Below are 16,919 nucleotides of genomic sequence, written 5' to 3'. Positions count from 1 at the left end.
CTCCGATAAAAACTTTTCAACATCATATTTGAAAATTTGAAGCGTAAGATAATGGACTTCTAGTGCTGATATGTAAGATGACATCTGTATCAAATGAATCGAAACAAACGGATGCGGCTTTATCGAAAGGGAAAAGGATTCCGACTCTTCAGGAACTCATATATTGGACGACTAGCAAATTAATGAATCAGTGATACGTTCTGATTATCTAATGTACAAGGAGGGGCATCCAGAACGGCCTATGCAATGTACCTGCATCACCAAAACGGTGAATCACATAGAAGACACGGTCGTGTATCAAGGTAACTTCGTACGCGCACATACCGTCGGCGGGTATGTAAGAGAAGCGTTCGATAACTAATGCAACACTTTTTCCCACGGCCAGTATCGGTTGAAATAATGCGGAGTTTGTTGTGGGACACCGAGGAGTATTCCTGCTTCAGCCCCTGTAGTTTCATGAAGTTCTGATAGATGGCAGCGCTACACGTAGCGCTGAAGACGGCGTTTGTAACAGTAGTGCGTTCCAAGCAGAGAGCTGCCGTTGAGTTTCTCACGGTGGCAAACGGGAGCATAGTAGATATCCATAGGCACTTGCAGAATCCCTGTTGGTATATTTGGGGGGGAGGGGACGGAGCAGCGAGGTCATCTGTCCCACGAGATTAGGGAAGAACGGGGAAGGAAGTCGGCCGTGCCCTTTCTAAGGAAGCATCCCAGGATTTGCCTGAAGCGATTTAGGGGAATCACAGAAAACATAATTCAGGGTGGCTTAACGCGGGTTTGAACCGTCGCCCTCCAGAATACGAGTCCAGTGTGCTAACCACTGAGCTACCGAGCTCGGTCACGAAGTTTATAGTGTTCGCTTTCTGGTTACATATTAGGTTTATTTATTTATTCATCCAAATATCTTTCAAGAATTTGGGATAGACCTGTATTATTAGTTTGCAAATACTGTGCGCACACCCACATACACACACCCCACACCCACCCACATACACACACGCCACACCCACCCACAGACACACGCGCACGCACACTCGAAATGCGACAGAAAATTACGTACGTTTGTCATGTTTCTTTTTTTTTTCTTTTTTTTAAGGTTCCCAAAGCTGCGATAGTATACCTGCCAACCACAGTTTTGACTTTTTTCGGTTGTTGTTGTTGTGGTCTTCAGTCCAGAGACTGGTTTGATGCAGCTCTCCATGCTACTCTATCCTGTGCAAGCTTTTTCATCTCCCCGTACCTACTGCAACCTACATCCTTCTGAATCTGTTTAGTGCACTCATCCCTCGGTCTCCCTCTACGATTTTTACTCTCCACGCTGCCCTCCAATGTTAAATTTGTGATCCCTTGATACCTCAGAACCTGTCCTACCAACCGGTCCCTTCTTCTTGTCAAGTTGTGCCATAAGCTCCTCTTCTCCCCAATTCTATTCAGTACCTCCTCATTAGTTATGTGATCTACCCATCTAATCTTCAGCATTCTTCTGTAGCACCACATTTCGAAAGCTTCTATTCTCTTCTTGTCCAAACTATTTATCGTCCATGTTTCACTTCCATACATGGCTACACTCCATACAAATTCTTTCAGAAACGACTTCCTGACACTTAAATCTATACTCGATGTTAACAAATTTCTCCTCTTCAGAAACGCTTTTCTTGCCATTGCCAGTCTACATTTTATATCCTCTATACTCCGACCATCATCAGTTATTTTGCTCCCCAAATAGCCAAACTCCTTTACTACCTTAAGTGTCTCATTTCCTAATCTAATTCCCTCAGCATCACCCGACTTAATTCGACTACATTCCATTATCCTCGTTTTGCTTTTGTTGATGTTCATCTTATATCCTCCTTTTAAGACACTGTCCATTCCGTTCAACTGCTCTTTCAAATCCTTTGCTGTTTCTGACAGAATTACAATGTGATCGGCGAACCTCAAAGTTTTTATTTCTTCTCCATAGATTTTAATACCTACTCCGAATTTTTCTTTTGTTTCCTTTACTGCTTGCTCAATATACAGATTGAATAACATCGGGGAGAGGCTGCAACCCTGTCTCACTCCCTTCGCAACCACTGCTAAACTTTCATGCACATCGACTCTTATAACTGCCATCTGGTTTCTGTACAAATTGTAAATAGCCTTTCGCTCCCTGTATGCTACCCCTGACACCTTCAGAATTTGAAAGAGAGTATTCCATTCAAAAGCTTTCTCTAAGTCTACAAGTGCTAGAAACGTAGGTTTGACTTTCCTTAATCTATTCTTTAAGATAAGTCGTACGGTCAGTATTGCCTCACGTGTTCCAACATTTCTGTGGAATCGAAATTGATCTTCCCTGAGGTCGGCTTCTTCCATTTTTTCCATTCGTCTGTTAAGAATTCATGTTAGTATTTTGCAACTGTGGCTTATTAAACTGATAGTCCGGTAATTTTCACATCTGTCAACACCTGCTTTCTTTGGGATTGGAATTATTGTATTCTTCTTGAAGTCTGAGGGCATTTCGCCTGTTTCACACATCTTGCTCACCAGATGGCAGCGTCTTGTCAGGACTGGCTCTCCCAAGGCCGTCAGTAGTTCTAATGGGATTTTGTCTACCCCTGTGGCCTTGTTTCGACTTAGATCTTTTAGTGCTCTGTCAAACTCTTCACACAGTATCATATCTCCCATTTCATCTTCATCTACATCCTCTTCCATTTCCATAATATTGTCCTCAAGTACATCGCCCTTGTATAGACCCTCTATATACTCCTTCCACCTTTCTGCTTTCCCTTCTTTGCTCAGAACTGGGTTGTCATCTGAGCTCTTGATATTCATACAAGTGGTTCTCTTCTCTCCAAAGGTCTCTTTAATTTTCCTGTAGGCAGTATCTATCTTACCCCTAGTGAGACAAGCCTCTACATCCTTACATTTGTCCTCTAGCCATCCCTGCTTAGCCATTTTGCACTTCCTGTCGATCTCATTTTTGAGACGTTTGTATTCCTTTTTGTCTGCTTCATTTACTGCATTTGTGTATTTTCTCCTTTCATCAATTAAATTCAAAATCTCTTCTTTTACCCAAGGATTTCTATTAGCCCTCGTCTTTTTACCTACTTGATCCTCTGCTACCTTCACTATTTGATCTCTCAAAGGTACCCTTTCTTCTTCTACTGTATTTCTTTCCCCCATTCTTGTCAATCGTTCTCTAATGCTCTCCCTGAGGCTCTCTACATCCTCTGGTTCTTTCAGTTTATCCAGGTCCCATCTCCTCAATTTCCAACCTTTTTGCAATTTCTTCAGTTTTAATCTACATTTCATAACCAATAGATTGTGGTCAGAGTCCACATCTGTCCCTGGAAATGTCTTACAATTTAAAACCTGGTTCCTGAATCTCTGTCTTACCATTATATAATCTATCTGATACCTTCCAGTATCTTTCGGCACTAAAATGAAAACACACTGAAGTTGAATGGAGTACTGCAGAAATTACTCCACAACAGCTACCAGGGAGCAATGCTGGAAGGAAAGTGGTATAAGAAAGTAAACCAAGTTGAGATTTTTGTGGCATGACAGAAGTTGGATATCTTAAGTTACTCCACTAGGCGTTGAAACATGCCACTTTAGTGTAGTAGCAGTATGCGACTAGCTGTGGCGACACTTTCATTGCATGTGTGAACCTTGTTCATACCATCGCGTCCCCGAGAGTTCCTCGGGGTCTCCTAGGAACACATGACAAGCCAGTGGACCAGATTCCCAAGACCCAGGCGATCATTGTAGGCAAAACCACCCCTTCCTTCCGTCTCCTCGACTACTATCTCACCATTTATGGCCGTCCTATTGCCCTCACCCCCACCCTTAAGTACCTTGGCGTCACCCTTAACCGTCGCCTCTCCTGGACCCCCAATCTCCGGACAATCCAAGCCAAGGCATGCTCCTGACTCCATCTCCTCAAGCTCCTTTCTGGCCACACATGGGGTCTGGACCCATCCACCATCCTTCACACCTATAAATCCCTTATCCGCCCTATCCTCTGCTACGCTCATCCCGCCTGGATCTCCGCCCCTGCTACAAATCCTAGAACGCCATGCGCTCTGCCTCGCCTATCGCATCCGTCTCCCCTCCCCCACACGGATCCTATATGACCTTATTCCGTTCCCGCACCTCCTCCTTTTCCTCGAACAGATACGGAACCTCTACACCTCCCGCAAACTTGATCCCCCTAACCAGCTTCTCTCTCCCATCCTCTCCCACCCCTGCCTGCTGCCACGCATGCATTCCCACATCCCACCTGCTCTCCATTTCTCCACTCTGCATAGCCTCACCCAAGGTGGCTTCCACCAACTCCCCTCCATCTACCCCTCCTACCAACTTTGATCCTCCTCTACTGCACCGTGTGTTTTTTCCTGAGGGCACCCTCTCTCCCTTCTCTCCCTCCTCCATTCCTCCCCCCTCCTCCCCCCAGGCTTCCCCTGCCCCCCCTACCTTCTTTCGTCCCCGTCCATCTCTCCTGCCACTGGCATCTACACCCTCCCCTCTCTCTCCTCCCCCACCTTTCCTCCCTTTATGGCAGGTCCCCAGACTCGTACACATCTAGTGAACTTTCGAGCGCCAGAGATCACCGCCTAGTGTATGTGTGTGCCGTCGTGTTCGTGTTCCAGTGTTCCATCGTTAGTGTTCCAACGTTCGCGTGTTTCACCTCTGTCGTCTCTGTGAGTGTCCACGTTTCTGAACGTTTTTATTTTGGACACTGCGCCCGTGAACTGCTCCGTGTGTTTTAATTTTGTATGTCTACGTTTGCATATCCACCATCTCTGTTCTGCCTTTGTCTTGTTTCGTATCATTAGTCTTATCTGTGGCTGAAGAGGGGCGTAATATGCCGCTGCTGGCATACCTGTATCAGGTATAAAAATAACAATAAAGAAAGAAAAAAAAAAGACTAGATTCGCACCACATGGCGGCTAGTGTACTCACATCCCTGGGATTGGGAATGACCCAGGGGTGTCCCATGATGCTGAAGTGGTAGAGCGGTGAGCTGAAGGAGCGGAACCACTTGTAGGCGGCGCCCTGCCACTTGAGCTCGACGGGCCAGAAGCCGCCGGTGCGCTCCCTCAGCCAGAGGTGTACTGTGTCCTTGTACGCCACCAGCAGCAGTGTCCGCGAGCCGCCGATCTCCCCGGCCTGCAACACACCCCACCCGCCATCAGCACGGGAGCAGACGTTGAGGGCGCGTTATTGTAGTAGCCGAAACCAACCACGGGAATGCCTTGGGCTGCGGGATCGGAGCCGCCAGGCGGGGAAGCCGCCGACTGTGGAGCACGCACCACCAGGTAAACACAAGGACGAGTCAGACGACAGACCAACGACAACCGACAACGACCGACCCAACAAGGAAGAGATAAACAACGGAGGCTTGTAGAAACCACAACACCAAACACCAATAGTAAATCCACTCGGAACCAGAGCCAGGCAAATGTCAACAACGAGCAACGACCAGAACGCAGTACCGCTGAGATAGAGACGCAATCCAGAGCGAGTACCAGACTGACTGGACTAGGGCAGAGCGGGTCCCTATATACGAAACCGGAGGGAGCGGCTATTGGCCGCTGTCTGCACGGGTTTAGCGGTGGAAGAGCCGCCGCGGGCGTGGAGCCCTCTATGGGCTGGCCACGTCCATTTGTTCTGGCGCGTGTTCGACTTTCGCGGCGGGAGGTACTAGAGTTATAGTCCGGTTTTGAGATTCCTGCTGCAGCGCAGAGACGAACCACACCAACACACTTGATGCTTCGAGGCCAGTGCTGCAACAAATCCAAATTAGTCGTAAGTGGGGACCTGAAAATTTCGTGTAAACGCTAACACGACAAACAACCCGAAATCGACGGTTTCTACAAACATAATGCGAAATTTAAATTAATTGACAAGCCACGATCGCTTCAATAGTTTATTAGATGACCGGTTTCAGCACTCTGAAGGTACCAAAACCCCCAAGCGTTCAGGTTTTGGTATCATAGTAATATAGTTTGTCATTATTCTCCATTCGGTGAGGCCCATGGACGAAACGAGTGTCATGCCGATGGGAGCGTACGTGGAGACACTGTGCATCTTGGTCCGCATGTCATTTTCCCTCCTGTTCTTGTGCCCTTCGGTTTGCTTCTGACCTGGCGTTCCTTAATTACATGTGCCTATGCAGGTTTTCGTAGTTGATTCGTACCTTGCTCATAACGAATGTATAACTACATCTACATATACATACATACTCCGCAATCCACCATACGGTGCGTGGCGGAGGGTACCTCGTACCACAACTAGCATCTTCTCTTCCTGTTCCACTCCCAAGTAGAACGAGGGAAAAATGACTGCCTATATGCCTCTGTACGAGCCCTAATCTCTCTTATCTTATCTTTGTGGTATTTCCGCGAAATGTAAGTTAGCGGCAGTAAAACTGTACTGCAGTCAGCCTCAAATGCTGGTTCTCTAAATTTCCTCAGTAGCGATTCACGAAAAGAACGTCTCCTTTCCTCCAGAGACTCCCACCCGAGTTCCTGAAGCATTTCCGTAACACTCGCGTGATGATCAAATCTACCAGTAACGAATCTAGCAGCCCGCCTCTGAATTGCTTCTGTGTCCTCCCTTAATCCGACCTGATAGGGATCCCAAACGTTCGAGCAGTACTCAAGAATAGGTCGTATTAGTGTTTTATAAGTGGTCTCCTTTACAGATAAACCACATCTTCCCAAAATTCAACCAATGAACCGAAGACGACTATCCGCCGTCCCCACGACTGCCATTACATGCTTGTCCCACTTCATATCGCTCTGCAATGTTACGCCCAAATATTTAATCGAAGTGACTGTGTCAAGCGCTACACTACTAATGGAGTATTCAAACATTACAGGATTCTTTTTCTATTCATCTGCATTAATTTACGTTTATCTATATTTAGAGTTAGCTGCCATTCTTTACACCAATCACAAATCCTGTCCAAGTCATCTTGTATCCTCCTACAGCCACTCAACGACGACACCTTCCCGTACACCACAGCATCATCAGCAAACAGCCGCACGTTGCTATCCACCCTATCCAAATATAGATGGTGAGAGACTTTATAGCAAGTGAATATGTTCTTTTTTAGCGCTTACAATACCTAAGACCATAGTGCCTAGACAGGTAAAGCCCAGCATACAGGTTTTAATCGCTCGTCACATTATATCTAAGTCGTGTTATGAACAGCTGTCTGTGTGCATATTCCTGACGTCCATATATGAATAAAGGTAAATTATAATATGTAGTTTTGTAAGGCGCTAATGGATAATGTCTGTGCCTCAGATGCTTTTATTTTGTAATTGACGTACTTTATAGTGATTGTAGCATGTACAGGAAATGTATACGCAACTGTGGGCTTTGCATGGGTATGTGAGAAGCAGTTATAGTAAAGTTGTGTTTTACTATTAGTGAGTGGTTATACCGTGTGACTGTATATGCGCTGCTTGGACAGTACTATCTGGTGGCCGGTTGTGAACCACTAGAACCACAGCAGGTAAGCCCGCGCGGAATAGGGCAGTCATGATGCCGACCGGTGTTAGGCGAGCAGTGGTAGTTTCATCTGGTGACTTCAGTTTCATATTTTATGGAAAGAACGACCGTGAGAGCAGTATTTTATTATTTTTTATTGGTTGTGACAATGATTTTATCAGGTGGTCTGCCTCATAGACCATGATGTCCATATGGTTTTATAAATGTTAATCCACGTTTCAGATATGTGGTTCTGTAATAATTCTAATGTACACTCCTGGAAATTGAAATAAGAACACCGTGAATTCATTGTCCCAGGAACAGGGAAACTTTATTGACACATTCCTGGGGTCAGATACATCACATGATCACACTGACAGAACCACAGGCACATAGACACAGGCAACAGAGCATGCACAATGTCGGCACTAGTACAGTGTATATCCACCTTTCGCAGCAATGCAGGCTGCTATTCTCCCATGGAGACGATCGTAGAGATGCTGGATGTAGTCCTGTGGAACGGCTTGCCATGCCATTTCCACCTGGCGCCTCAGTTGGACCAGCGTTCGTGCTGGACGTGCAGACCGCGTGAGACGACGCTTCATCCAGTCCCAAACATGCTCAATGGGGGACAGATCCGGAGATCTTGCTGGCCAGGGTAGTTGACTTACACCTTCTAGAGCACGTTGGGTGGCACGGGATACATGCGGACGTGCATTGTCCTGTTGGAACAGCAAGTTCCCTTGCCGGTCTAGGAATGGTAGAACGATGGGTTCGATGACGCTTTGGATGTACCGTGCACTATTCAGTGTCCCCTCGACGATCACCAGTGGTGTACGGCCAGTGTAGGAGATCGCTCCCCACACCATGATGCCGGGTGTTGGCCCTGTGTGCCTCGGTCGTATGCAGTCCTGATTGTGGCGCTCACCTGCACGGCGCCAAACACGCATACGACCATCATTGGCACCATTCACGCCTGTCGCGACACCACTGGAGGCGGGCTGCACGATGTTGGGGCGTGAGCGGAAGACGGCCTAACGGTGTGCGGGACCGTAGCCCAGCTTCATGGAGACGGTTGCGAATGGTCCTCGCCGATACCCCAGGAGCAACAGTGTCCCTAATTTGCTGGGAAGTGGCGGTGCGGTCCCCTACGGCACTGCGTAGGATCCTACGGTCTTGGCGTGCATCCGTACGTCGCTGAGGTCCGGTCCCAGGTCGACGGGCACGTGCACCTTCCGCCGACCACTGGCGACAACATCGATGTACTGTGGAGACCTCACGCCCCACGTGTTGAGCAATTCGGCGGTACGTCCACCCGGCCTCCCGCATGCCCACTATACGCCCTCGCTCAAAGTCCGTCAACTGCACATACGGTTCACGTCCACGCTGTCGCGGCATGCTACCAGTGTTAAAGACTGCGATGGAGCTCCGTATGCCACGGCAAACTGGCTGACACTGACGGCGGCGGTGCACAAATGCTGCGCAGCTAGCGCCATTCGACGGCCAACACCGCGGTTCCTGGTGTGTCCGCTGTGCCGTGCGTGTGATCATTGCTTGTACAGCCCTCTCGCAGTGTCCGGAGCAAGTATGGTGGGTCTGACACACCGGTGTCAATGTGTTCTTTTTTCCATTTCCAGGAGTGTATATAGTTAACTCATGTAAGCCCTCCCTCAAACCTGTTATGTTATACCTTCATAGATACGATGTTCGCACCTTCAGAGTGCTGAAACCGGTCATCTAATAAACGATTGAAGCGATCGTGGCTTTTCAATTATTTTAAAAACAGAGTGATCGCCCCACGACACACCATGCGTTAACTAAAAAATAATGCGAAATTATCGTGGTTTTTTTTTTCAATTTTATGAATATTGGCATCCTTTCCATTCCCATATAAAAATATCATGAACATGAAGGCAGCAGATTATTAACCCTATCGCTGCTACAGAGGTGCTCTCTGCATTCCGCGCTGAGGACGGCTTCTGTTATGGCTGTGCTGCTCGCCGAATGCTGGTCCGTGTGGTAACACCCAAACGTCCAGATGTCAGACACTCAGATCGATACTAAGCATTATAAAGTATGAACCAAAATCCACACTTAGTTCGCGCTGTATGCTGTCGTCCAATAGAACGTGCGTAAACAATAATTAAGTGTATCACCAGGGCTACGGAGCACAGGGAAAGCTTATCTGTGAGTGACTGTATTGTTGACCTCGTGTGGGTGAAGAAAGAGAGCCTTCAAATTTTACTGACAACAATTGTTTTAACTGCTTACGCGTGAAACTGTTATATGAGAGAACATTTTCCTGACATGTAAAAGGACTTTTCGGAGTTTGTAGCAATCTTCTTTGGCAGTCTGCGTTCGCTTCTTTAAAAATGGTTCAAATGGCTCTGAGCACTATGGGACTTAACTGCTGAGGTCATCAGTCCCCTAGAACTTAGAACTACTTAAACCTAACTAACCTAAGGAGATTACACACATCCATGCCCAAGGCAGGATTCGAACCTGCGACCGTAGCGGTCACGCGGTTCCAGACTGTAGCGCCTAGAACCGCTCGGCCACTCCGGCCGGCTCGCTTCTTTAGTTGAACGTTATGTACTTATTATTGATCTTATTATTTTGTTTCTTATTAACTGTTATTATTACTATTACTTCTGCACGCGTGATGCAACCGTTCTTAACGGAACTAAATTGACAGATGTAAAGGTAATATCTGGAGTACCATAGGGAAGTGTGATAGGACCGTTGCTGTTCACAATATATATAAATGATCTAGTAGGCAGCGTCGGATGCTCTTTAAGGCTATTCGCAGATGATGCAGTTGTTTATACCAAAGTAGTAACGCCAGAAGATAGTAAGAATTTGCAGAACGACCTGCAGAGAATTGATGAATGGTGCAGACTCTGGCAGTTGACCTTGAAAGTAAATAAATGTAACATATTGCGCATACATAGGAAAAGAAACCCACTACTGTACAACTACACTATTGATGACAAACAGCTGGAGACAGCGTCTCCCGTAAAATATCTAGGCATAGCACTCAGAGCGACCTTAAGTGGAATGACCATATAAAACAGATAATGGGAAAAACAGACACTAGACTCAGATTCATCGGAAGAATCTTAAGGAAATGTAACTCATCCACGAAGGAAGTGGCTTGTGAGCCACTTGTTCGCCCAATTCTTGAGTACTTTTCTTCAATCTGGGATTCCTATCAGGTAGCGCTGATAGAAGAGATAGAGAAGATCCAACGAAGAGCGGCACGTTTCGTCATGGGCTCGTTCTGTGGAACTACAGATATACTCTACAGGTTTACTGTTTCAAAGAAACGAGCGAAAGTAGACTGCCAAGAGAACATTTTTGTAAACCTCAAACAGCCCTTTCACATGTCATAAACACGTTTTCCCAAATAACACTTTCACGCATAATATAGTAAAAATACTTACCGCCATTAGGGTTTGAAACTGTGACTATTGATACGAAAACATAACGCTCTACCAAATTCCGCACGGAAGCAACATAATGTAGTTTGTCACAGTTATGCTTTTGATTTGCTCCGTAGTTCTGGTATTACTTTCAATTAACGTTTACGCCGGTTCTACTGGACGACAGCACGTAGCACGAACTAGGTCGAGTTTTAGTGTATACTATATCGACATACAATATCTGGTGCCGATTTGATTGTCTGACATCTGGAGGTTTGGGTGTAAGAGGCGACGTTCCAGTAGACATGAAATACTTTTCATCTGATTTTTTGAAAACTGATAGGTGAAAAAAATTTATTATTATTCATCCTAAGTTTGATACGTTTACTCGATAAAGAACTGAATTTCTTTTCGCTGTCCCTCATACTTACTGCACTGCATCAAATTAAATAAAACATTGCGCGAAACTTTCATCATTTTGCAGAGGTAAAACCGCATTGCGTGAACTTTGCGTATGGCCTATATTAGGTCACACACTGCAGTTAATTAAATGTACATAATATATCGAAATTATATTTAAAATTCGTTCTCGAGTTATTGGGTTTAATATCCGATGGACGGACGCGCACGATGTGGCTGTTCACGAATCACATGGTCATAACAACCGTCATGTGTCACAAACAATTTAATATATCGAAATGAGACATTTTGAAAACGATGGAACGTAGTGAGTGACCTATGTGGTATGATAAATATTTGAATTTTTTTATTCACAGAGATACAGAAGTAATTAGCCCTCAACAACTGGAGGTCGGTATATTGTCGGTAGCACTGTAGGAAAACCAAAGGAGCATGCGTATATACTTCTACAGCACGTGGGGAACGCTACAGCAGGATGTATATATATGTCCACAGCAGCGAAGGGGCTAATGTAGGAATTGTCATTTTCCACATTCCTGTGCCAAAACGTCGTGAATCTGAAGAGAACAGCTTACTAATATTGGATACTGATGGTTATATAATATCGAAACTGGATGTCGACTTTTTTCTCAAGGCTGAGGTAAGCATATAATCTACAAATGAGTGTTCATTTCACGTGTAAAGAACTGACGCCTGCATGTGACGTAAACTGATAACAGTTTCACCTGCTGCCGCCAAATTTTCCGATCCTTTCGCAGAACAAATCGTAACAAGGACAACGCATTCTGCTGAGATCTTTAATGTGGTGCATGAATTACACTGATATTTCCGTTGTACGCAAGTCTAAATACAAAATCCGCCAAATACGGATAAATCAATAAGATATCTGCTCGGTTTCTTAGTATCAGTCAGGCAGACTTCAAGCTACGCTTGAGATCAGACTGTCACCATACACTTCATCTCGGCAAATATACTCTCGGAAAAAACTGCTACACCAAAAGATTATTAATGTAGAGTAATGAAATGATAGAAACACATTTATCTACGTGACACATTTAAGTGATTAACATTGCATGATCACAGGCTAATGTAAGCGCAAGTTAGCCCATCGCAAATGTGACATTAATAACTGGTGTAACCGCCAGAGCGTTGAATGCAAGCTTGCAAACGTGCATGCACCTCGGGCATGGATGTGTGTGATGTCCTTAGGTTAGTTAGGTTTAAGTAGTTCTAAGTTCTAGGGGACTGATGACCTCAGATGTTAAGTCCCATAGTGCTCAGAACCATTTGAACCATTTGGAATTTCACGTCTGTTGCACTTGGTCAGTCACTACGGGAACGTTTAATGCTGTTTGTGAATGAAGCTGGAATTGTCGTTCAATGATGTCCCGTATGTGCTCGATTGGAGACAGATCTGATGATCGAGCAGGCCGAGCCAGAATGTCGACATTCTGCAGAGCATGTTAGTTACAACAATGGTATGTGGGCGTGCGTTATCCCCTCTGGAAAACACCCGTGGAAAGCTGTTCTTAAATGACAGCACAATACAGTGAATCGCCGAATTCACGCAGAAATTTGCAGTCAGTGTGCGTGGGATAGCAACGGTAGTGCTCCTGCTGTCATACGAAATTGTGACCCAGATCATAAACTCCACGTGTAGGTCCAGTGCGTCTAGCACAGAGATTGGTTGCAGGTCCTCAACTGGCCACACCTTCTAACCAGCACACGGCCATAACCGGCACCGAGTTAGAACCAGCTTCCATCAGAAAACACAACAGAGCTCCACTGCCCTCCAATTAGCTCTCGCCTGATAGCACTGGTCGCAAATGGTGGTGGTTTGAGGTCAGTGGAATGCACGCTACAGGGCTCCTGTCTGGCAGCTGTCCTTCAAGTAACCGATTTGTAACAATTCGTTCTGTCACTGTAGTGCCTACTGCTAATCAGATTTTTGCTGTACGTTCAGTATGACGCGCCAGAGCCATACGGTGAACACGATGGCCTTCCCTCTCGGCAGTGCCACGTGGCCGTCCAGAGCCCGGTCTTCTTGCGACCGTACATTCCTGCGGCCACAGTTGCCAGCAATCGTGTACAGGGGCCACATTCTTGCCAAGTCTTTCTGCAGTGTAGGAGATGGAAGATTCAAATTCTCATAGCCCTATTTCACGACGTCGTTCGAAATCAATGAGGTGTTGATAATGGCGTCTTTGTCGCTTTAAAAACATTCTTAGGTGAAATCAACTCACAACGTCCACTCTTCAAGATAACTAACACTCACGGTCATTGCAACGTGTATTTAAAGCAAACGTGATTTCCATCCGTATAGCAGCGCTACTACCTCCGGTCGATTCCGAGTGGCACGAAATTTGAACAGACACCATCTTTCAGATGCAGAAACATGCCTACCGTCTTTCGTTTATATTGCACAACTCCTTCTTGGTCTTGCGATTTTTTTTTCATCAGCGTATCATCAATACTGGCTTTTTTCCGTTTCTACGTAAAACTGAGGATATAAAGGAAATACTTTACTAATTTTGGAAGTGTCATGTTCCCCGTTCCTGTGTAAAAATATTGTGAAAGGATAACAGTTTACTATTATTGGACACTCATGGTTGTATAATACTGAAATTGGATCTTTTTTTCTATCAAGTGAGTTAGGGTCAAATGGCTCTGAGCACTATGGGACTTAACATCTGAGGTCATCAGTCCCCTAGAACTTAGAGCTCCTTAAATCTAACTAACCTAAGGACATCACACACATCCATGCCCGAAGCAGGATTCGAACCTGTGACGGTAGCAGCCGCGCGGTTCCAGACTGAAGCGCCTAGAACCGCTCGGCCACAACGCCCGGCAAGTGAGTTAGGCATATAATCTTCGAATGTCTGCTCATTTCGTAGCTGGTAATCGTTTTACATGCCAATGTCAAGTTCTCCGATCCTTCTGTACAGCAAATCGTAACAAAGACGACGTATTTCGGTGAGATCTTCAATGCGGTGCGTAAATTGTGCTTCATATTTTCGTTGTACACCAATATAAATACGGCTTTTTTGCTTTGTAAATAAGTAAACCGTCATGGTATGTGATCGGTTTACTACTGTCAACCAGTCAGACCCCAGGCTACATCGGGTTCATCTCACCAAATAGTACTGAGTAAATATTGGAACAAACATTCTCAGCGTTCTATTGTACCCCCAGAGACACGTCTGTGTGACGTTACATTTCTGAATTTCATTGACTGATATTAGTTAATGAAGCAGGTAGATAGCCCGATAGGTATACCTGAAATGGCAATTCTCTGCAGTGTAGCTATTCTGGACCTATGCGAGACACTTCAGAACTTGGTGAAAAAAGAAACTTTCCATGCCAGCAGAAGATATTAACATTGTCAAGTATTTGATGTCGTGCTGAACGCAGTTTGGCTTTCACGTTCAAATGTACAGGATATCCATAATTAACGTTTCAGCTTCGAAGTCTGTAGAAAGAGAACCACTGTTCAAATTGAAGTCAAATTTGATCATCATATGATTGACGAAAAAGGAAACGCATTGCAACAAAAACAGCAATGAAAATTAGAACAGTAGGTGGCGTTGTAAGCGTCATAACATGTAGTCCAACAGACGCACCTCGCACGGCTGTTTCTCAGTCTGCGTCCCACTCGCCCAACATGACGATCGTGCGCTGCTAGTGAAGCTCTATCACAAGAACGGTGACTATGCGCTAGTAGCCCTGCAGAAGTTCCGGAGACTCAAGGGTTTGAAAAGAGGCATTGCTACGATGTCTGCTAAGGATCTCGCGAAAATGCGAAAATGGTTATAAAATACGAAAAGACAAGTTCTTTTGAAGGGCAGCGTGGCAGAGGGAGGAGAGAAGCTGATCCGACGTCTGACGAAGGTCTGGCTAAAGCAATGAAGGAGGGGTCGAGCGGGGCTGTGCAAACAAGCAGTGCACAGGGAATTATCCGAACGTTGGGCATGCCTCAGAGCACGGTGCATAAAATCCTACGAAACATCTGGCACGGTTATCCACACAAAATCACTCTTATTCAAGTATTACTTCCTGTTGACCTTCCAGCAAGACAAACGTTTGCTCTGAATTTTTTTGCTCACATGGAAGTGAACAATGAATGGCTATGGAACACACTGTGGACAGACGAAACCCATTTCCATCTCCAAGGTCATGTCAATGCGCAGAATTGCTGAATATGGGCAGGACCACTTAATTCGGCAAAGGACTGTGTGGTGCGGGTTGACGTAATCGTTGTTGCGGCCACATGCAGTAAGCGTTGCTTCACGCAGTGGAGAATGGCAAAACAGAGGCAGCCGGCGATCGAGGCGTTGCGAAGTAAGTGCGGCACAGATAGCCTTGCTGACAGTTGCAGTTTACCAACAAGCTGACGCGAGGACGCACACAGATCGAGCGCCAAGCGAAGCCTGGAGAGTGCTGAGTAAGGAGAAGTGAGGACAGCACGCTAAGTTACACTGCAATATACTGCGGGATTAATAACAAGAAGCTACCGCTGAGGGTAAAAAACGTCCTCCTGCCGGATATAAATAGTGGAGCGCAGGCAGCAACGGACAGAATCCATTAGGAAGCAGTTCGGATCTGAGGACGGACGTGGTCCGTGTCCGAATGTTCAATCTTCGTAGGTGACGATTCCAGAAGTCTGTTCGAGCTCGCAGGAGTCATCCGTTCGCCGCCAGATGTCAACTTCAGCTCTGGGGGTCGGCCCGAGTTCGGTCGGCACGATGGCTGACTAAATACATCGAGAACTTCCAGCAGGACCGGCCGCAGCGCGGTCTCGGTCACAGGTGCCGCCGGGGACTGACGCCCGGACTTCACGGCAACCCGGCCACGAGGCGTGGTCCGTCCATGACGGGACCTCGCGGACATCGCGACTGGCGGCTTCCCAGCCGCCGGTGCAGCAGGCGTCGGCAGCTGACCTCACGGCGACGCGGCTGCCGAGCGGCGACGAGTTCATCTCAACCACAGGGCATCCTGGCTTCAGCGGAGCACTGGCGGCCTGAGGCTCCGAGTGCGATCAGCGCATTGTCGGAGAATCTACACAGCAGCAGCCAGGCAGAGGGATCCGCAGGGCTGGGCAGCGACGACGAGGGAGAAATTGTAAAGAAAGTTCAATAAATAATTGTAAAACTCCACGCCGTCTCAGTCTTTGGCGCAGCCACTGTGTCTGCTGCTAACAAGTAGCAAACTGCCGTAACAAGTACAGCAGAAGTCATAACAAGTGGCTATCTGCCATAACATCGTTTATCGTAGGGCCGTATTTTTTCGGGGAGATGAGTCATTCTGTGTTCTGTTACCTTTACCGTAATTGCGTAAACGCTCTGACAGTGTTCCGCGCACCAACGTCATTCCAACCTTTCAACAGTACGGACGTGTAGTTAAGATCATTTTTGTGCAAGATGGCCCTCCTCAGCCTGTCACACAGCCAGTGAGGCGACTGCTGCAGAGGCATTTCGGAAACGTTAGAATTATCAGCCATTATTTCGCTACAGGTTGTTGTTGTTATTGTTGTGGTCTTCAGTCCTGAGACTTGGTTTGATGCAGCTCTCCATGCTACTCTATCCTGTGCAAGCTTCT

At 46.4% G+C, this 16,919-nt stretch overlaps 1 protein-coding gene across 1 annotated transcript in view; it reads right to left on the bottom strand.

Moving 5' to 3' along the window:
• LOC126204177 (uncharacterized) overlaps nt 1-16,919 on the bottom strand; it is a 388,056-nt gene that overhangs the window by 14,694 nt on the left and 356,443 nt on the right. The window contains exon 10 of the mRNA XM_049938582.1: nt 4,945-5,151. Coding sequence (XP_049794539.1) covers nt 4,945-5,151 — 207 coding nt within the window. The remainder of the gene's footprint in view (nt 1-4,944; nt 5,152-16,919) is intronic.

The sequence above is a fragment of the Schistocerca nitens genome, chromosome 9, assembly GCF_023898315.1.
Source record: "Schistocerca nitens isolate TAMUIC-IGC-003100 chromosome 9, iqSchNite1.1, whole genome shotgun sequence".
Lineage (NCBI taxonomy): Eukaryota > Metazoa > Arthropoda > Insecta > Orthoptera > Acrididae > Schistocerca > Schistocerca nitens.
The sequence above is the reverse complement of the archived record's forward strand: the minus strand, read 5'-3'. Positions and strand labels throughout refer to the sequence as shown.